At 43.6% G+C, this 22354-nt stretch overlaps 3 protein-coding genes across 3 annotated transcripts; 1 reads left to right on the forward strand and 2 right to left on the reverse strand.

Moving 5' to 3' along the window:
* Window positions 1-14876: 14876 nt before the first annotated feature.
* P884DRAFT_192335 (major facilitator superfamily domain-containing protein) lies at window positions 14877-16838 on the reverse strand (the record flags this gene model as incomplete). Its single annotated transcript, XM_069437668.1, has 4 exons — window positions 14877-15304; window positions 15402-15986; window positions 16088-16480; window positions 16580-16838. 4 exons carry the CDS (start codon window positions 16836-16838, stop codon window positions 14877-14879), a joined length of 1665 nt encoding a protein of 554 aa, XP_069300793.1.
* A 381-nt stretch (window positions 16839-17219) lies between these two features.
* Window positions 17220-18560, reverse strand: P884DRAFT_237465 (uncharacterized protein). Its single transcript, XM_069440037.1, has 3 exons — window positions 17991-18560; window positions 17675-17902; window positions 17220-17582 (listed from the first exon to the last, which is right to left on the reverse strand). Exons 1-3 carry the CDS (start codon window positions 18373-18375, stop codon window positions 17362-17364), a joined length of 834 nt encoding a protein of 277 aa, XP_069300794.1. The 5' UTR covers window positions 18376-18560; the 3' UTR covers window positions 17220-17361.
* Window positions 18561-18787: 227 nt separating this feature from the next.
* Window positions 18788-20226, forward strand: P884DRAFT_237468 (uncharacterized protein). Its single transcript, XM_069440038.1, has 3 exons — window positions 18788-18971; window positions 19150-19460; window positions 19569-20226. Exons 1-3 carry the CDS (start codon window positions 18905-18907, stop codon window positions 20115-20117), a joined length of 927 nt encoding a protein of 308 aa, XP_069300795.1. The 5' UTR covers window positions 18788-18904; the 3' UTR covers window positions 20118-20226.
* The last annotated feature ends 2128 nt before the right edge of the window (window positions 20227-22354 follow it).

Genomic DNA, 22354 nt, shown 5'->3' on the forward strand with positions numbered 1-22354 from the left:
TACTCCCTCCTACTATAGTAATACTATCCTAGCTACCTCTAACCCTACCCCTACCCTATAAGCTACTAGGTAACTTATATACTATATTATTATATAGAATAATACTATATTACGCTAGATATAGTATATAAACAAAAATATATCGACTCTAGTTAATACTAATACCGCCCTTATAGCCTATATTATAGGCACACCTTCGCCTGCCTCCTAGGCCTGCCAAGCTACTACTACGTGCCCTGTACCTGTCCCTATCGACTTTGGCCGCGCCCGCTCCCGCTACTCTAACTCCCCGGCCGAGCGCACGTCGTACCTGGTCCGTAACTACAAGGAGCCTGCTCTCTAGGCTCCTAAAGACTTTATAGAGGAGGAGGAGGAGATTAAGTATTTAGAGGAGGATAAGGAGTAAGTATATAGTATAAGATTCTTATAGTTACTTATTTATATAATTAGTTTACTAGCGCGTTTATAACGCGTTTACTACCTGCCTATCCTAGGTTTGTCTACCTAAGCGATATAATTAATTTATTTACTTTTGTATTCCCTACTACCTCCTCTTTATAATCAGCCTATTATTTAAGTATATATCCCCTTATTCCTTTTCGAAGGTATTAAGCGCTTTAGTATTCTCTAAGTTTTCTAATGGCTTATGACAAACCCAACTCAGACTTCTTCTAAAAGGGTTCAGACGAAGGTAGGTTAAGCGGGACAAGCATATAGATCGTCTAAGGGATTCGGTAAAGCCAAAGGGTTTATAATAACAGAGTTGCCTCTTACAGTAGTATAATGCTAATAGGGGTACTATAATTGTAAGTTACTATCACTAGTGAACTCTAGAGTCTACCAGAACGAGTGACTAGCTATCTAATATACTTGTCTAGTTCCCTTATTCCTAAGTGTTCCCTCCTTAGATTCCGATCGTATGATCGCTATTACGATCCTTCGATCATTGTTCGGGTGCTCGCCTTAATCGAAGTACGATCATTGCGATCACTTTCTGATTAGTCCTTAGGTCTTATAGTTCCCGATTGGTTCCGTGTACCTTGCTAGGTCGCCTTATACGGCCAAATCGTGATACGATACCCTTCCCCTAGGTCTTTTGTCCTCGAAAGACTTAGGTCCGTTTTAAATAGCGCTAATACCTCCCCCTTGCTTGTATATAATCATGTTTCCTTAATCCCCCTCCTCTCTTCTTTTATAATGTCGTCAAGATAACTAATCGTGTAAGAAAGAAGTTGAAGTCTAAGCCTGCTATATCGACTCTTCGTGCTAACCATCTCCTGGCCATGATTCTTCCCTTGAATAATCTTTTAACGATGTGTCCTTGTTCGCCGTGCGAGTCTAAAGGCCTTAGTTCGTATAAGGTTTCGAAAAGCGATTCTTCTTAATATATAGAGTACGTTTATAATAAGCATTTGAATTATAACGTTCTTGGCATTTCTCCTGCTTAGCTTTAGTCTATTATAGCTTAGTATTAAAAACTTAAGGATAAGCTTATAGCTACTAAGGAGCAGGTCCTTTATCTTTAGAAATAGAAATAAATATAGTTTAAGAAGATGATAAGAGCTATCGCTTAGAGTATTAATAGTATAGAGGAGTTAGAGCAAGTAGAATATAAGGAGGCTAGAGTAGCGGCAGTAGCAGAGGCTTCTAGGGTTACTATATCTTCTTTAACCCTATCTTACTTATCTACCGATTTTAGATAGCTTTAGGATTCTGTGTATTCTAAAGTTCCTTTGGATCCGTCCTTGCTAGCCGATTTCGGGTTAGTTTCGGGTCCGTCGCTTTCGGTTAGTTAGGGTTCCTCTAATGGAATTGCTAAAGTTTCTTAGGGCAATTTAGGTTTTTAACTAGTTCCTATGAGTTATCTTCTAGTCTAAAATCAAGCTATTTGACTAGGTACTATAGTTCCCTATTAATAATATATAAATCTAGAATTTCTTCGACGTCCTATTCTTCCTCTTCGTCCTCTGCTTCGATGTTTATAGCGATTTTAGCGTTTTTCGGTACTGGTTCGAGAAATAAAATATAAAAAACATCTGTCCGTAATCGTATAGATAATAGTAACGATAGTCAGTAGTTAGATGTCGAAATTCGTTCTTTGATAACGAAGGGTCCGACCTTCTTAAAGTCTAGCTTTATACTTAGTCGTTTGGTTTATAGGTTTTGTACAATTAGATAGACTTTGTCTCCCCTCTCTAGGAAAGGTCCCTCGAGCCTATATTTGTCGTAGTAGTTCTTTATTCTGGTTCTGACAAACTCGAGTTCCTTTTTAAGCTTCTCGTATAATACGTACATCTGTTCTACTTTGATTGCTGCTCTTGGCACTGTGACCTCTGGTCCTTGCCTAAGGTCTGCTTTATATCTATAGTTCGCGAAGAACGGTATAACTTTGGTCGTTTCTGTTGGCATTATATTGTAAGCGAGTTATACTGTTAGTAATAGTATAACCTAGTCGTCTTACTAGTAGTTAATATAAGAACGGAGGTACTACTTAATAACTTGGTTTAGTCGCTCCGTTTGTCCGTTAGTCTGTAGGTGATATGCCGTTGATAGCTTACTATTAACACCTAGTTATTGTATTAACGCTTGCCAGAACTTCGATACGAACTTGGTATCTCTATCGGTAATCTATTCTTATAGCCAAGCGTATACTAATGTAACTTGCCGATAGATTACGTCTACTAGCTATTTAGCTGTCTAGGACTCCTTATAGGAAAAGAAGTATACCTATTTAGTCAGGCGATCCACTATAGTAAGAATATTGTTGTAGATTACTCCTATAGCCGTGTCCTTGGATTCTAATAGTTTCATAATAAAGTCTATTATAACTAAACTCTATAGTTTGTCAGCTATTAGCAGTGGCTAAAGTAGCCTATACGGCTTGTATCGTGCTATTTTGCTTCGATTGTAGATATTATAGTTCTATATAACTTCCTTAACTTGTACCGTTAACTATAGAAAGTCGTAGTGTTTCTTGACTTGTACGATAGTCTTCGTGACTCCTTTGTGTCTTCCGAGTTTCGACTCGTAGAGTTCTCGAATCATTTATAGCTATTGGTCTTTATCGTGGATGTATACTTTACCTTAGTACTAGAGTTTTCTATCTTTTTCTTCTACTCCGCTAGGTATTACTAGTCTAGGTGCTGCTTAATACTGTACCTCGTTAATCCTTTCTTCTCGAAAGATTATATAACATTCTAGGAACGAGTCGAGTGGATTATCTTCTATAGGTGTCTGCGTTTCGTAATATAGCGTTCCGTCTATTCGTTCCTTGAACAACGGTAGCGTTATTTCTATTCGTCCTTCTATATAGTCTGTTCGTCGGCTTAAGGCGTCTGCTTATATGTTCTCTTTACCTTTTTTATAGCAGATCTTAAAGTTAAATTCTACGAGGAATTCTACCTATTGTATTTGTCGTCTATTGAGCTCTTTCGTCATCGTAAAGTACCGTAAATTCTTATAATCCGTATATACTTGTACTAGTTCGATCATGCCGCTAAGGTATAGTCGCTACTCCTTAAAAGCTTCGATAATCGTAAGTAGTTCCTTGTCATAGATCGGATAATTAAGACGTAGTCCGTTAAGCTTCTTTAAGAAGAAGGCTATAGGATGTAGCTTCCCTTGTTCGTCTCGTTATCTTAACTATCCTCCGATAGCATAGTCTAAAGCGTCCGTTTCTACCTTAAATAGCTTCTTAGGGTCTGGTAATACTAGTATTAGATCCTTAGTAATGGCGTTACGAATCTATATAAATGCTTACTTGTATCGCTCTTCCTATTAGAATTTAGCGTTCTTCTTAGTAAGTTCGTATAATAGTCGTACGATCGCCCTAAAGTTCCTAATAAATATCCAGTAGAAGTTCGTAAACCCGATAAAACTTCGTACTTCCGTAACTAACGTCAGTCGTAGCTACTCCTTAATGGCTTTGACCTTTGAGGGTTCTATCCGGATTTGTCCTAGGGATATTTTATATCCTAAAAATACCGTCTTCTTAATATAGAATTCGCTTTCTTCCTTGTTAACTAATAGCTTATACGCGTATAACGCGTCTAGCACTGCTCTTATATACTTCTGGTGTTCGTCTATCGTCTTAGAGAAGATAAGTATATTATCGAGATAATATACCGCAAATTTATCGAGAAAGGATTAGATAGCTTGATTAATTAGGGCTTAGAACGTTACTAACACGTTCGTAAGTCTAAATAGTATAACGAGGTACTTATAGTAGCTATAGGGTATCCTAAAGGCCGTTTTCTACTTGTCGCCTTCTTTGATCTATATATAGTTATAGGCCGATAGTAAGTCAAGACACGTAAAATATTAGGCTCCTACTAACTAATCTTAGAGCTATAAGATTAGTAGTAATAGGTATTAGTTTTTTACGGTCTATTTGTTAAGTTGCCAATAATCGATATATAACTATAGCTTTCTATCTTTCTTAGGTATAAATAGGATTAGGTAGCCTACTGGTAATATCAACAGGCAGATATATCCTCTTCGAAGGTTCTCCTCTAAATATCGCTTAAGTTCTTCGTTCTACGTCTAGCTCGTATAGTAGATCTTAAAGAACTTTAGTTATACTCCTTCCTTAAGCTTGATCTTATGATCCTATAGGCCGTGTTCTAGTAATCTTTCTAGATACTTCGGTTCGAATGCTAGGTGTCCCTCGTACTCCTTTAGTACCTTCCTAGTCTTGTCTCGTTTCTCGGTTTTCTGATAGTATACGAACTTGGTTCCGTCTATAGCGATACTGACGACTTCTCCTATCTCGATCCACTGTTCTAGTTATAATGTTCTGTATATGTCAACGGAGAGAATAGCTATTGGCGGTTCGGCTCGTTCCTCCTGTTGTAGTGTCGATATCATTATGTCGCTTCTTCCAGAGTCCGTAGTAGTCTATCTGCTATTGCCTGTCTCTTATAGTAGATCTATAGGATATGCCTTTTCTTAAGCATCGTCTACTTGCGATCCTTGCGTGCTCCCTATCTCGCTAGTCGAATACGACTTCGTTTAGGGTTATAGGTAGCTACTATTCTTCTAGCTAATATCTAGGTTATAATCTTTATACTATAGTAATCCTAATATTATATCTTTGTCGTTACCTATATCTATGATACTAAATATAACTACTATAGTCTTCCCTACTATAGTGATATCGATCGGTTTAGTCTCCCTATATACCTATTATATCGGAAATAGCCCCTTGATTATACTATGCTTCTACTTCGTTCTCTAGGGTATCCGTAGCTAATTTACAAGCGTTAGTAAAATTAGGTTTATCTCTACTTTACTATCTACTAGTATAAGTATTTCGTGCTATTTCCATTATACTATTATCTATAGTCGCTTATCTTACTATTATCATCTAAAGATTATAGCGATTTCCTATATTTCTACCGGGAGGTCTCGATATAATGGTCTCTTACACCAGTTCCTCCTATACTACGCTACCACTCGCCATTATATAGGTATTAATGGTTTTCGGGCCCCTCGAAGGGCCCTAACCCGTTTCCTAGGTTAGTGTTAACCTCTTTAATTGTTCGGCTAATAGCGGCTTTGTCGATCGTACTCATTTCCACAAGCCACTAAGTACTTATAGCTTCCTATCATTAGGTCTATTCTACTTTCCATTGTACGTGCTATAGCTTTATCTGAAGCTCCCGAATTCGCAATTTCTTTTTATCCATATAATAAAGATAATCGTTACTCTAGTATAAGTCCTACATGTCTTGTCCTGTTCTACAGTACCTAGGCTAGGCTCGTCTTAGAACTACTATAATGCCTTCTAGGCTTCGGGCTTCGATCTTCTAGAGCAATTCGGCCGCTCTATTTCCTATATCGTAGACCCATTCTATAGGGCGTAAACTTCCGTCCCCGTTTTCCTATCGGGTCGGCCAGTGATTGTTTTCGAATTTGTCGCGGAAGTGGTATCGGCATTTGTGTACTATATACTAGAACTAGGGCACTTGTATGTCTGCCTTGTATTGAGGGTGTAGTCGCGTGGCGTCGCCTAGAAGATATTAGAATTCTTTTCTAAATCCTTCCTACTATATATAGACTATAGGTGCCTTAATGCTAAGGTAGGAATGTTTCTTCTAGTAGCTTTCCTATATACATTTGTCCTTTCTACGGTTTATATATATAAACTAGTACTTAGGGTTCCGTATATTATAGCTAAATTACTAATTGTCGAAGTGCTTAGTATAACTATTAGGTCTATCATACGTTATAGGCTGTTCCCCTTTGATAGTCTCTATAATATATTAGAGTTCCCTTATCTTATTCCTAAGCTCTTCGCTCTACTAAGTAAATCGAGTTAGGCGTTTATCTCGTTCGCGTAACTCTGTATTAAGCCGGAAAACTTCGTTACAGTACCATTCGATCCGTTCCTATAGGAACAAGATGTTCGGTCTAGGTCGGTCGACTCCTTAGGTGTCGGTTGTCTACGATCTATCCTACCTCTATATAACTATAAAACCCTACTACTTTAAGGCTAGGAGAATCGAAATCGATAGCGTATACTCTCCTGCCGTATCCTATTCGGTAATACCTATTTCTAGGTCTATAGTGACTAGTTCGGAGTATAGCGTCTGTTCGTCTTCGCCATTATTATTATGTTTAAGATTATCTGTGTCGTTATCCCTATCTTTATAGCTTGTAGCCGCTACTTTGGTAATATCCTTAGTGGTTTCGTCGATAACTACAATTTCCTTTCTAGGGACTGGTTTCTAGTCTTTTTTCGGGCTTCGACATTCTCGCTTATAGTATCCTTTCTTTCTATAGTTATAGTAAGTAGCGTTAGACTTATCTTTAGACGTCTTCTTCTTGTCCTACTTCTATACTACGTCTATATCTATAGCTCCGGGATATATTCTATACGAGGTACTAATGTACGCTCGCTTTTTCTTGTCGTTAGCCTTAACTATAGTTCCGCTTATTTAACCTTGTTTCTATTACTCCTATATATAGAGCCGATCGTCGATTTTAATAGCCTATATAATATATTCGTCTAGAGTTTTAGGCTAGTTATACTTATATAGCTTATCTTTGACCTTTTCCTTTAAGCTATTATAGAATAGTTATATTAATACCTTGTCGTTAAGCTAAGACTTAAGTATATCCTATCTAAACTATATAGTATAGGAGGCTACTAACTTAGTCTATCGGAGATTAGCAAGCCTTTCTTATATATAGATCTTCTTGTCTTTGTTACTAAAGACCTTCCGAAGCTCTTCTTTGAAACGGTTATAGGATCGAAAGACTGCCTACGTAAACGTGTCCCGGTCGTCTTTATTCTCTTTAGTAAGATAGTCGTTCTATATAGGCTCGAACCATCTAAGTGCCTTGCCCTCTAGTCTCGTAGCTATATAGAGGACTTTGGCTTTGTCGTCTAGAAACTTATCATCATTAAGCCGGAAGTAGGATCGGAGGTTTGTTAAAAACCCTACAAGGTCCTCCTTAGTTCCTCCGTATTTGCTAGGTAGTTCGATCTTAATACGACTTACTTTGGTAGTCTTGAGCGCCTTGATTTTAGTGTAGGCCTTGTTAACTAGTTTCTATAAGTGCTTTTCGCTATTCTCGAGTTCCTTAATTCGGGCTTAAGCGGCCTTGTCTCTCTAGTCTAACTCTTAGATTCGCTACTAGAGCTGACCAAGCTAGGCAAGCAGTTGTTTAGCCATAACGTTAGTAGCTATATCGATATTAGGGTCGAAGTTACCTCCGTTCTGAACCATAATAGAACAAAGGGAGTGATAGCAACGTGTAACGAACCTAACTTAGACTTCTTCTAAAAGGGTTTAGACGAAGGTAGGTTAAGCGGGATAAACGTATAGGTCGTCTAAGGGATTTGGTAAAGTTAAAGGGTTTATAATAACAGAGTTGCCTCTTATAGTAGTATGATACTAATAGGGGTACTATGATTGTAAGTTACTATCACTAGTGAACTTTAGAGTCTACTAGAATAAGTGACTAGCTATCTAATATACTTGTCTGGTTCTCTTATTCCTAAGTGTTCCCTCCTTAGATTCCGATCGTGTGATCGCTGCTGCGATCCTTCGATCATTGTTCGGGTGCTCGCCTTGATCGAAGTACGATCATTGCGATCACTTTCTGATTGGTCCTTAGGTCTTGTGGTTCCCGATTGGTTCCGTGTGCCTTGCTAGGTCGCCTTATATGGCTAAATCGTGATATGGCTCCTAAGTTAGGGTATTATATCCCTTCTATTTTATTAGTATATTGTGATGTTTTCTTTTCCCCCTTATGTTCCTAGTTATAAGGATAGCCTCTACCTCGAATTCTTTTTATAGTAACCTATCTAGCGAGGATTCTAATACTAGGCCTAGGTAGGTATCTAATATATATTATAAAGGGAGTAGATTAGAGGTAGTATATTTGACTAAATTAATATAAAAAGTTAGGTATAGGCCCTAGGGAATATCTAGAGTGACTATTAATAGCATTAGTATTATTACTACTTTATATTTAATATTAACCTAGTTAAGTTTATAGCTAGAGTAGTTAGTTTTAATATTATATAGGGATAGCTATACTTTATCCCCTACCTTAAACCTTTTAACTAGATATCAAGATCAATTAACGTTTTCTTGCTAGTATTACTATATATATATAATAGTAGCTTAGGTCTACTTTACACCCTCTTTTAGGTAGTATAGGAAGTTAATAACTTTCCCTTATAGGGTCGAAGCGGGAGCGTCTAGGAGATTAGCAAACTAAATAGGACTTATATCGTAGCTATAGAGGAGGTAACTTACGCTCATTCTAGTTACTATTAAGTCATGGTTATTAATTATAAGCTAATATACTAGAAGATATTCGGGCTAGTCGTACTAGGCAAAGGAAATAACGATCTATAGGATAATCTATACTTCCTAGTTAATACATTCTATACCTCTATCTATCTAGCGGTAATAGGCTATTAATAGTAACTATTCGATCCTAACGATCTTATAGAGAGAAGTCTAGAATTAACTAAGCTAGTCTAAGCCACAATTGGTAATAATCTATATTAGAAACCTATAGAACCATTACTATAAATCCTAGAACCGAAGTATATACGCTTCGGCTCCTATCGAAGATATAGCCTCGAGTTAGACGTATTTTAATAGTCGATCGGTAATCATTATAATGTAACAGGGTAAGTTCTCGTCTTGTACTAGGAGGTTAACTATAAAGTCGATAGAAATCTGCTTCTAGAAGTGGTTAGTAATAGGTAGGGGTTAGAGGAATCCTTATTATGGTTATTATAATACCTTAGCCCTCTGATATATATGATAGTTCCTTGTAAACCACTTTATATCAGAGGATATAAGGTCCTAATAATAGTCTTATTAAAGTATTTTAAATAACCTATTCCTCCCTAGATAACCTAATATAGGAGAGTTATAAATACGTTAGAAGATAGTAGTAATAAGTAGTTCCTATATAGGGAGCTAAAGTCTCCCTTAAAACTAAAGAGCGCCTTATATACTTAGGGAACAGTCTATAATCTAGGTTTATACTGTATTTACCTCCTTAGGGAATTTCTAGGCCCCCTCTTAGATAGCCTAGAGCTAGTATATATAGTATTTATCCTTAAGGACTCCCTTATCCTAGAGGGCTATAAGCAAACTATCTATAAAAATACTACTCCCCTTAGGTAGGTTAGGCACCTCTAATGACTCCAAGGTAGTAGAGGTATCTAGCTAGATAGTAGGAAGAAGTTATATAGTACGTTATAAGTCTTTAGGAAAGTCTTATTTGTAATAGGACAGGGCATTAGGATAAGACGCCTATAATCTGGGATAGTAGTAGAGCTCGAAGTTAAAGTAAGAGAGTATCTTAGCCTATCGAGCTTATCATTTATTAATCGGATAGGGCTAGGTAAAATATTCGAGGTTCTTATAATTAGTTAGGATTTAGAAAGGGGCTATAATACTATAAAGCTCTACCGACTAAGCCTTTAAGTAAGAGATAATTATAAGTAATTCCTTATTATAGATCGTATAATTCCTTTTAGCTAGGGTTAACTTCGTAGAATAATAGGCTATAGGATATAGAACCTTATCTTCTCCCTATTAAGAAAGGCATCTACTAAGGGCCGTCCTAGAATAGTCTACCTCGAGAATTGTCTCCCTCTTGGGGTCCTATTATACTAGGATTAGCTCCGAGATAAAGGCTATCTTAAGGGCTTCGAAAGCCTCTTACTCCTCCTTTCCCTACCGAAACGGGGTATTCTTATAGGTTAACCGTATTAGGGGCGTAGTTACCTTAGAGAAGTTAAGGATAAAGTCATGGTAGAAGTTAGCAAACCCTAAGAAACTCTATACTCCTTAAACTTTCTATAGTACCTCCTAGTTATAGATAGTAATAAGCTTCTTAGGGTCGGGACAGACTCGGGCACTAGCCTTAATAATATAGCCAAGGTATTTAACTTCTTTTATAGTAAACGTATACTTCTTAAGGTTAAGAGCTAACCCTATTACTTATAATCTCTAGAGAACTTCCCTAACTTATTTTATATAGTCCTTTCTACTACCTACTATATATACTAAGATATTATTAAGGTATACTATTACAAAGTCTCTAAGTATTAGGCTAAGGGTATTATTAATATATCATTAGAAAGTTATAGGTATACCTATTAATCTAAAGGGGTAGACTAGCTACTTAAAGAGTCTAAACTAGGTTCGAAATGCTATTAAATACTTATCTCCCTCTACAATCCAGATATAGTAGAAGGCTACCTTAACATTAAGCTTTATAAACCACTAAGCCCTGGCTAAGGAATAGAGAGTCTCCTTAATTAGTAGAAGTAAGTATCGATCTTACTTTATAATCTTATTTAGGGCCTAGTAATCTATATGGAATCTCTATCCCCTATCCACCTTCTTTACTAAAAGGATAAGAGTAATAGCCGAAGAGGAACTTGCCTAAATCTATCCCTTATCTAATAGATTAACGACCTATTTCTAGACCTCTAATAGGTGATCTTATGATATATTATAGAGGAGTCCCTAAGGGAGTTTGGGAATCTTCCTATTAGGACCCTCTTTCAACTTGATATAGTGGTTAGTAACACTATAATAAGGAGGTAAACCGCTAGCCTTCTCCTTATCAAAGAGGTTAGCAAAGTTATAAAGCTTCTCTAGTAGAGTTACCTCTAGTTCTAAGTAGCTACTCCCCTTTTCTCTTATACCCCTGTTAAGTTTATACTTTGATTCTAGGATAGTTATCATTTCCTAAATGCTTATAACTAGGAAGGTATTAGAAGTCTTCCTTTTCTATACTCTCTAAACCAAGCCTACGAAAACCGTACCTATAATTTAGGAGATTCCTATCTTTCTAATCTATAAGGAGACTTCCTAGATAAATAGTCCTAGCTATACCCTAATCTCTAGGATACTAGTACTTACATTTAGTTTAACCTCCTAATACTCTATCTATAGAAGGCCTAATATAACGTCCTATACTAGTCTAGGAACTATATAAAGTATAGCCTAACTCTCCTATCTATTGATATCTATTATAGTATAGACTATCTAAGTAATCTTCTAGTTAGGATATACCCCTATTATAGTACTAAGGGTATAAGGGGTTAGTAAACTAATTTACTTAAGTCTAAGCTTCTAGTATATCCTTTTACTAATAATACTATAGCTAGAATATCTATTATCTACTTAAGCATTTATAAAGCTAGTAGAGTTAAGGAAGACTAGAATAAGAAAAGGGGGTCTATCTATTCTCTTACTAATCTCTACAAACTTGCTTTCCTAATAGTTATAGTCTTCTAGCCCCCTCGTGAGACTTTGCTCAAGGGCTATTCTTTTCCCTATTCCCTATCTTCCTTATCAAACTAATCGCTATCCTCTCTTTCTTCCTTAGCCTCTAGGGTATAAATGTCAGCCCTTAGCTAGTTCTATTATACTAGTCTTCTAGTAAGGGCGTATTTATACTTAGCAATAAAGTAACCCTTCTATCTATACTAAATATATACTCTAGCTACCTATTATACCATATATACCTCCTAGCTAACCTATTTCGCCCTTAGGGCGTCTCCTTTACGTCCCCTTAGCTAATCCTTACTAGGACCCTTCTTCTATAGGTTAGTTTATACCAAGTTAATACCAGTTATTAGTATATCCCTATCTATATCCTTTTCTCTCTATAGCTCGGATATTACCTATTATCTTTATATCTACTAGTATCTATCGCCTAGGTAGAGAGCCTTAAGGTCTATTACGATTTTATAGTATCTCTCTATTACTACTATATAGTTATCCTAGGGAATTCCCTATCTAATAGCTATATACTTAAGTCTTAGAGAAAGGCATTACTATAGTTTAATTAGGTATATCTTATTATTCTAAAGGAGACTACCTACCTTTAAGAGTTTTACCTTAAACTAGATAATAAAGGTAGAGAATAGCTTATTATCTCTTTATTATAAGAACTCGAGCTCCGATAGGGCTACTATCTTCTTATAGGGGTTAGAAAAGACGCTCTCAAGGTATTAGAGAAACTAAGCTAGGTCGTATCTAATCTTTAGACCTATAGATTTATAGTATATTATAACCTAGGTCTAAACCTATCGTATTAGGTTTCCCTAGATAAAAACCTACTAGTTATAGTTAGAACCGATAAAGTCTCTATCTACTATAAGGATATATTCTATTATACTCTTCTAAGCTATAAAAAGTTCTTTCTTACCATTAAAAGGTTCCCTAGTTAGGAGGCACTTCCTTTAAGGCTGTTATCTCTCCAGAGATATCCTAACTAAGTCAGGGGTTAGTATAGGTTAAGTCTAAGATGCCTAGAGGGAATCGATTATAGCATTCTACTATATTACCACCGCTTAGAGGGAACGGACAAGTTCTTATAACTCCACCAAGCTCGAGGGCATATATATCCTAGATTCTACTATAACTAAGTCACTAGTCATTTGCTTAGGAAGGTTACTATTAAAAAGAAGGTAGTTAAAATATAATATACTAGCCTTATAGTAACTATAGATAAGTATATAATATTTTATTTAACTACCTTAGGGAAAGAAAGAGGAGAAAGTAAATATAAGGCCTAAAAAGGGCGTGTGCCCTATGAATGCCCTATGAACGCGTATAGGTCCGGTCCGAAACCGGGTATAGCCTGTTATCGATTAGCCTAGGTAGAGCCCGAGCCCTTGACATTGTCGTTACAAAGGATCTTATAGCTATATATAGGGGATAAATACCTCTTATAGCCATTCTAACGTAATAGTATTATTGGTCTAGCCTTTTTCGGTTACTATAAACTTCTAGTCCTTTAATTTAGTCTTGTCAAGAGGAAACTACTATTATTAAAGACTCTTACCCTTAAAGATAATGACTAGAGGGAGTAATATCCCTATTACTAAGATACACTTAAGGAAGGAAGTCTATACCTACAAACCAGGAACCTTTCGCTATATTACACGTATTTAAACACTTCTAACTACCAGCCTATTGGTTCCTAGCCTTCTATAATGCCGTATTCATCTATATTCCAACGGTTAGCTGGTAGAATATCCTTAATAGCTAGGATATTTAGCCGTAGCCACTAACTACGTATGACTAAGTCAGTAGCACCATTGATACGGACTAAATCTATCTTACAGGCTTGCTAGGTTCGAAGGACAGGGTTTCTATAAAGGAACCAGGTCATCTAGCCTTTTCCGACTATTATATAGCTAGCTCCTTATGCCTAGAGTATTCGGCTAGCGAACTCCCTGATTTACGTATAGGTTGGTAGGACACCCAGGGCAACTTGGATCAATACCTATTAGGTAAGCTGTTCTTCCTATACGCGACTAAGAGACTGACGCGGCTTGGCTGCAATTGAACGTGGTTGACGGCCTCGAATGCGGTTAAATAAGGTGGTAGTTGGAATTCCGAATTCCTGGCTGATACTACGAATTGAACAGCGGGTATTGTGGTATTTTGCGACCGCATCCTATAAATCTTCTTCAGTATAAGCCATCTTTGACTGTTGAATATACCTACGAAGTTTGAACTGGTTTGAAGAAAAGTTAGGCAAGTTATAGTAGATTGAAGTGGTTAGGTTGAAAAAGCGGTATAGGCGTGGTACGTGTTCCATTGATGGGGTGTTCCATTGATGGGGGGTCCGACTTATGATCTCTCTTTCTCTTTACAATTACCGCTCTGGCTACCTGTGCCGATCAATCTGCTACGTCAGCCAAAACTTCAGAACTTAACGGCCGGACTTCTAAGTAGCTACTTCTTCAAGTGACGATATGATCACTAATATAGCAATTATCAGCAATGTTTACTATGGACACTATTTCTCGTATGAAGGCGCAAAAAGGAAATCAAGGTTCAAAGCAAGAGCGGCGGAACACCCAGGCGTATAGGGCTCATTGAGAGGTAGTCAAGCTTGAGGCCCATGTTCTCTCGTTGCTCGATATCAAGCGTGATCCCTAGTTGGGAGGCTGGCGTAGTAAACAGGTTGTGAACAAACGCAGGTATTGGGGGGCTTGGAGATTGTTTCCGTAAATCAATGCACACACCAGACAAGATATCGGGGGTTGAAGAAGAAAATCTACTGCTAAACCTGTGGCAAGTGCGGGGCGTACCTACTTGCCCTACAATGGACCACCCTCTTAGGGCCGCCTACGGAACTCCAGAACTCCCTTTGCAATCTCCTTTACAATCCTCTTAGCCTTTTGGTGCCTCAACACCATATTCAGCCATCACGTTTTCCGATGGAGAGCCTCGATTTTTCTGATTATTGCAGTTCGCACATCAAAACCGAAATAGAGGTAATTAAATATGTTCGTATACTGAGAGTCGAGATTCTTGACTGGCTGCAGGAGCTGCATCAGTGCTTGTCGAGATTCGACACTCCAGCTATCCCAACTTCCAGCCCTTCGCATGCGCAGCACGGTATGTCCACGATCTCGCCTTCTTCCCCCAGATATACATAAAGATCGAGGTGAGAGTGACGCCAATAGTTATCGACCCTATGACGAAAAAGCAGTTCCTCACTCCTTGGACTGCGATCCAGTCATTGCAATAGAAGGTCAAACCGAACGCAAACATGTTCTTGACAAAGTTCATGAGCGCAAACGCCTCAGCCGCCTGCCTCCGGTGGCAGTCTGTCACGTATGTGACAACGGCCGACGTGCCGAGCTGCACTCCGAGGTTGATCAAGCCCATACAGACGATGACGGGGACCGGCCAAGGTTCTTGTCTGTACAGGCTCTCGCCCCAGGCGAAGAAGCCAGTGGCCGTGAAGACGAGGTAGGTCACCATGATGGGCAGGCGGAATTCGGGCTCTGATCGAACACGGGCGGGAGTGGTTAGCATATTTCTCACGTCCCCATATCGAGGTCTCGGGCCTGAAGTGGGAGTCGAGGCATCGAATCGACATACCAAAGATACCCCCATTCAACTTCGACATCCACTTCGCAACCCCGTCAATCAGCGGTCCGGCCACAGCGGTTGCAATTAGAGTTGCCACAAAGCTCGACACGTTGGACGCGCCCACCGCGGCGACAGAGAAGTTGTATGGCGGTGCCGAGAAGATTTGCGACAGCGTGATGGAGATCAGGACCAGCCACGAGATGCACGTCGTGAAGAGCAGCGTCGCCCAGCACACCATCGGCGACGCCAGCAGCGAGAAAGGGCGGAGAAGCGTGCGCCAGAATGAAGTGCTGTCCCAGTACCCATCGTACGGCAGCAGCTCCCTAGCCCGGGACTTCTTGGGCTCGGGCGAGCGGTCGCTTGCCCGAGGCGTCGACGAGACTTCTTGGTGTTCCAGTCCGGTTGTGTTCTTTTCCTGATTGTCATCCGATACTACTTCCCTCGCCGCAGCACCCGTGTCTATGTTGATTGCACCGGATCTGTGGTACGCGGACTCGGGCATGAAGAGAACCGTTAAAAGGAGCTGAAGGGCAAATGCAGCGCCCATGACATGGAAGGCTATCCGGAATGAACCGTATTGGATCACCGCGCCGGCTAGCAGCCACATGGCACCATGTCAGCTCACAAATGTCGCGCCTAGGGAGACGGGAGTCTTGACAGGTGCGAGAAAGAAGAAACCTCTGGTTCGAACTCACCAATAGGGCTGGCAAGATTAATACCACCCAGCACACCAAGGTTAAAAATGGCATTCCGCAGACCTCTCTCGTGCAAGAACCATATATCGCTGATACTCGCCGGGACCAGCGCCTCCATGGGCGCCATGCAGAAGCCCTGAATCGCGCGCGCGGCTGCCAGACTGCCAAAGCTCTTGGCCTCGGCAGCCCAGAAGCACGACACCATCAGGCCGATGGATGTGAGAATGTAGATGGGACGTTTTCCCATCTTGACCGCAAGGGTATTGCAGAGCAACGAGCCCACGGCGATGGCGGCTATGCAGCTTCCCTGACATCCCAAGGTGAAGGTCTGCAACGGGATGCCCCATTGCTCAGCCAGAGGTACGATGGCAGGCGTCGGGAGGGGGCCGACAGCTGCATGCAAAAAAAACAGACGAGACGCGACGAGCGCATCAGCACACGAGACACACAACTCAGGGGAACGATGTAGAGCAGAAGAAGGGCACCACATACCGCCTACGCATCCGCACCCATAGGCAATAGCGACGGTGAACATCTCCTTCTTCCAGCGCGGCCAGTTGTAAGGGTCGTTGGGCGAGTCGGATGGCTGCGGCACGAGGACGACCTGGCCGGTCTTGTCGTGCTTGAGCATGCGCGAGTCGACGGCGACGCCCGCAAGCTCCGCGTCCAGGTCCCTCCTCCCCAGCTCGTTGAGGGGTGAGGTACCCGGGACATGCTCGAGCTTGCGATCCTCGAGTATACCCAGCGGCATGGCCGGAAGTTTTGTGTTGTTCCAAGTGGTGAGCGATGTAGTAGGGAGGCAGTCGGTACACCACAAAGGGAACCAAGAAGTTAGAAGGAAACAGCAAGCACGGTGAGGCTCAACGGCGATACGTCGCGACGGAAGACGACCGCCTCGTACAGCCGACTCTCGGACCGGATTTACAGAGACCTTATAATAAGTTAGGTGCTACCTGTAAGGTACCCTGCCCTTTTGGGAGGTTGTTGAGACAAGACAGCCATGCGGGGACGAGCATCCGGGGACCAGGTCCCGGCTACTGGGGGTTTGCGGGGAGAGGTGCGCTAGATGCACCATGATGCCGGTTCGGGGTTGATCGGCCACGGCACTTTAGGAGGAAGACGGAGATTGGTTGGACTGTCTCCCAAGAGAAGGCGCCGAAGCGACCGCCTCACGTTGGATACATTTTCTATCTCCGAAAAAAAAAGTTGGGGGGGGGGGATAAACAGGCCAAGTTACCCCAGCCATCCTTGCGCGCACATGCTTGCATTACCGATCAAGCGTAGCCCAAGTTCCAGAACACCTCGAGATTCCGGGCGCTGTCCTCGTCCACGTACTCGTGAGGCGGGCGGAGGGTCACGTTCGAACCGTGCACCTCAGCTATCTCCCCACTCAGCGACGGGTCCGCGACGAACTTGGCGACCCCACGGATAAGCGTATCCATCGGTGTCACGACCATGTTCTTGAACAACGCCTTGTCGGGTGCGATATTGGTTTCTGGAAATGGTCGTGGCTCGTCAGACCCAAGGACACACGCGAGAGCGAGGACTGGGGTTCTTGGGAGTGGCTTTGGTGGAGAAGCGACTTACCAAGAACAGCTGGCGCTAGGCCGTTGATTTGGATCCCGTGTTGAGCCAGCGGTCGGGCGAGCGCCCGGACTAGACCAATCACTCCAGCCTTGCTCGCAGCGTACAGAGGAGCGGTCGGGAAAGGGTAGAGGCCTGCGTTGGAAGCCGTGCAGATGATCAAGCCCCGCGAGACGCCAGGAGCCTCGGACGGTGGCTTCTTGTTCATGTAATGCGAAGCGAGTTTCACGGCTTGAGGACGAACGGTGGGTCAGAAGCTGCAGCAGCAATTCATGGTGGGTCGAATCTTTTGTTTTGGCTATTGTTTTAGGGTACTTACTGTAAATCACACCGAACAGGTTAACTCCGAGCACTGTGAGGCGTGGTTCGGTCGGCTTGTCCTCTCGCAGGTCGATGGCGGTGGTCACGCCCTGCTCTGAGATACCGGCGTTCGCCATGACCACGTCTATGCTGCCGTATGCCTGGTATACCTCCTCGAATGCAGCCGCCTGCTCCTGCCACGAGGAGACGTCGCAACGGCGGAAGCTTATCTCGGCCTCGGGGTGGTCATTGGACAGCTGGGCAGCCACTTCTGCGCCGGCCTCCTGGTTCAGATCGAGGATGGCGACCCGGTGTCCCTCGGAAGCGAAGTGGCGGGCCATGGCCAGTCCGATGCCACTTCCGCCGCCGGTGACGATGACTGACTTCTTCTGCCCGGCACTCATTTTCTCGACGGTATTGGAAATGTTCGTATTCGGTATCGGCGTAGTACTGCGAATCCCGGCTTGTTACAAGAGCCAAGGTGCTCTCGCTTATAATAATCAAGGGGCACCCTCAAGGGCAGAAACAGCACTATTAGACTTTGCCCTTTAAGAAGACATTCTCCGCCATCTGGAGCTGCACGGCCATCCCGGGCTCGGTATGTACATGTGCACCAAGTGTGGAGAAGGCAGAGGACGGATGCGACCTGAAAATAGCGTCCATGTGCGCTGTTCGGCATCCAGATTAAAGGAGCCGGATCTCCTCCAATGATGCCTCTACAAATAGCGTTAGCAGCCAAGGCGAAGAAGCCCCATTGTGGAGAGTGCGGGGGATCTCCAACCGTCGCCCACTTGCTCCCGCACCTGCAGGTTGCCGACATCCTGCTTGGCTGTTCCATAAGAGGGGTCACTCGCTTGATTTTGCACGATAGAGAATGTATATATGTACATATATACGCGTGTTATACTGAAACTGGGTTGAAGCTGGGTCACGATGGCAGAGATCAAGTATTCGGAGACATTGACTGATAACCTTCGGGGAAAGGTCGTCGTGCTGAACGGTGGGTGTTCCCCCTTGCCAAGACATTGCTTCTGGATATCTCAATAAATAAGAGAGAAAGAAAGGAAGAAAGAAGAAAGAAGAAGGAAAAACTGAAATAGAGAAGAGGGAGGGAAGAAGAAAGATTGATAAAAAAGAGAACAAGGAAGCAAATAGATGCTAACGGCGTCATTATCTAGGGGGTGCCCAAGGAATCGGCGCAGCAACGGTCGAGATTCTGCACGGGAAGGGAGCCCATGTCTTCTTCGGCGACTGGAATGAAGAGCACGGTCGCCGGCTCGAGGAGGAGCTCAGGGCCCGCGGAAGCGCGAATGGCGGGACAGCATCGTTCAGACGGGTCGACGTGCGCAGCCACGAGATGCAGCTAGCCCTCTTCGACGACGCCATGAGGGCACACGGCAGGGTCGATGTCGCGATCCAGTGCGCGGGCGTCAGCGAGCCCGCAGGATGGTTTGAGCCCCAGGACCTGAACCTGGAGTCAGTGAGAGAGGTGAGAGACCATGATCACTCTGTTCATCTAATTAGTAATTCGATACCCTTGTTGTTGGGAATGAACCGTACTAATAAGCTTTGCCATACGGCCCCCCCTACTCTATAGGAACCATCACCAGTCAGGAACAACATCGAGATCAACCTGACCAGCGTGCTGCTGTTTGCCCGTATCGCCTTGGCGTACCTCAGGGGCGATGGGAGCGAGACGGATGCTAGGTTCTCCAAGTCGATCGTCTTGACGTCCTCCATCGCGGGCATCACCGAGGCGCCGGGACTGTTCGCGTACAGCAGCGCCAAGCACGGGGTGATCGGGACCATGCGGTCGCTGAGAAAGTTCGCCCCCGCCAAGTACGGCGTCCGGGCCAACGCCATCTGCCCGTGGGCGACAGACACCCAGCTCCTGAGCGGGGTCAGGGAGATGTGGGTGCGCGAGAAGATGCCCATGAACACGCCAAAGGACGTCGCGCGGATCATTGTTCAGTGCGCGGCCGACGCGAACATCAACGGGGCGGCTGTCTTCGTGGCTGGAGGCCGCGGCTTCGATACGGAAGAGGGGATCGACAGAACGTTACCGCAGTGGATGGGAGAAGAGAATGCCAAAGTATTCCTCCGTGGCCAGGAGCTGCTCGGTCTGGGATCGAACTGGGCAAAATAAAACAGAATAGTCAAGAGACCAAGCGTTGTCGATAATTATATAATATAATTAGCGCTCCTTTTTCTTCTTTCTTAGGTAATAGTCTACAAAGCACTTCATTGAACCTTCGAAGCCACCGCTACAGAGCGTTCTTCTATTGTTCGAGTCTTCCAACTTCGTTTGACACATCGCCCTTTTGTAAGGAAGAGCAGATTTTAGGAGCTGCATTGCCCATGGGAACGAATACGGGCACTATGCTCAACAGGCTGGAGAAAAGGCTACCTCTCACGACGGATAGCAGCCGCGCGAGGAAGTTTTGTTAGTCGGGATTGCTGTGGTTACACGACGAGAGAGATGCTTTCCTTGATCGCCATGCTTTTGCTCATGTCCTTCGACAGTTGTGGTGAGACCCGGAAGACCCGGAATGCAACCTGGATCCAGGCTCCTTGACGACGCGGCTGTGCAGTAAGGTCCCCAGGGAGTGTCAAATCGGTCTCTAGGACCGGGACCCGGCTCAGCCTCCACTGGAGCTAGCATGTACATACGTTCAGAGTTGAGTTCCTTTCCCGGCAACGAGAGATCTTGGTTCCCCCGTCCGCTGGCATCGACAGGATACCTTAAATCCTGTCGGATCACAGACGTAGGAAAAAATGCCGTACCAATAGGTGAGATTGTGGCATGATGCACGTTGGAGCCAAAACGGACCTTTGAGTTGGCCTGCGCGAAAACTGAAGGGTTCGAAAGGCAGATAATTAAGGCGGTTGGGAGCAAAACGACTGATTCCGGATTTATGGCTGACTGGCGAATGCGAGGCAGGGAAATGAGGGCGGTACCCGACCACACACTCCATATCCAGACCTCGGATGTTGATGCCTGATGTGGGCGTTATTAATGCGCCGTCACCGGCAGGAGTCATGATGACAAACGGGCATGGAGAAGATAAAGCCGCGGGGGGGTATGTTCGGCCGGCCTTTCCACCCAACAATTTTCGCTTGTGCAGAATGCGGCTGGGAAGCTCAGGAAGCAAAAGAGTTCAATGGAGTAGATTCAATGAAATAGAGGCGTTCCTTTGCATTGTTATCTTCTATGAGGCACCTAAATCATCTCTTAATGCTGCAAGCTCAGAGGCGGTACCTTCCCAAGTTGTCTTTGAAATGACTCATAATTAATCCCTTCCGAATGCGTCGGTAGTCATCTCTCCTTAACAAAGAATAATGAAAGTGCCTTCGGTTCGTTTTCGTTATGGCAAACAACTGGGTATCATTGGGTCATCAGAAACTGCTGAAGAAAATCGTATAATTACGGGGTATCGTTAAACTTGGCGACATCACGCCATGAACTCTTCTTCACCTTCTTGCTCTTCGGCACCTTAGCCATGCATCTTTGATAATTAGGCAAGCGCCCCATCTCCGGTTCAGTCGGAATCATACTCGACGGCCGGGCAGCAGCACGAGGAGCAGCCGTCGGCACAGTCGCTGCAGACCCAGAAACAGCAAACGGCAGCGCAGAACCAGGACAAGAATCCCTGGGGCTCTCGCCGCCTCCGCTTCTCGACGACGACGACACGGGTGGGCGAGGGCGAAACGGGCCGCGGCCCTTCGACCTGCACAATGACCCCCCCGCGCGACCCGCCGGGAGCATAATGGGCCCTGGGAGGCGGCCTTGTGCTGGAAGTGGACTCGATGTTAGTCGTAATGACCACACATGGAACTCCGCCATCGAAACGTCCCGATCCCTGGACGCTACCTATTCATGCCAGTAGCACGAGGAAGGTGGAAATTCAGAGGTCCTGATTGCGGCCATTCGAGTCACAGAAACACACGTACTAGTACCGGGGCTCCGGCTCCTGCTGGTAATAGTAGCCCATTGTCTGTCCACTTGTGCTTGTCCCAGATATGCTTTGTTGAAACTTTTGAATCAGGCCGGTCGCCCGCCACTAATTACATCCGTACCACAGTCGGGAAAGAGCTGATTCAATGTTGGTGGTGTCAGGAAGGGGAGCGGCAGGGAGGCAGGCAGGCCCGGTGACGCCAATGGGATCCGGATGAGACGTTTGGAACCGAGGGCAGGCAGGCCGTGGGCTATATGACGTTTCCAATGCAAACCGAGGTAACCAACGGCCGAGAAAACAGGAGACCCAGTCTGGGCGTTTCGTGGTCGGTATCTTGGGGCCTCTGAGGCGAGGGCGGCGCAGCATCGGGACCGCTTGGTCTTGATTGGCGCAGCCGTCCAACTGCTGTGGCACACGGCTCATGTCA

The sequence above is a fragment of the Thermothelomyces heterothallicus genome (genome assembly GCF_042370625.1).
Source record: "Thermothelomyces heterothallicus CBS 202.75 unplaced genomic scaffold P884_scaffold_3, whole genome shotgun sequence".
Lineage (NCBI taxonomy): Eukaryota > Fungi > Ascomycota > Sordariomycetes > Sordariales > Chaetomiaceae > Thermothelomyces > Thermothelomyces heterothallicus.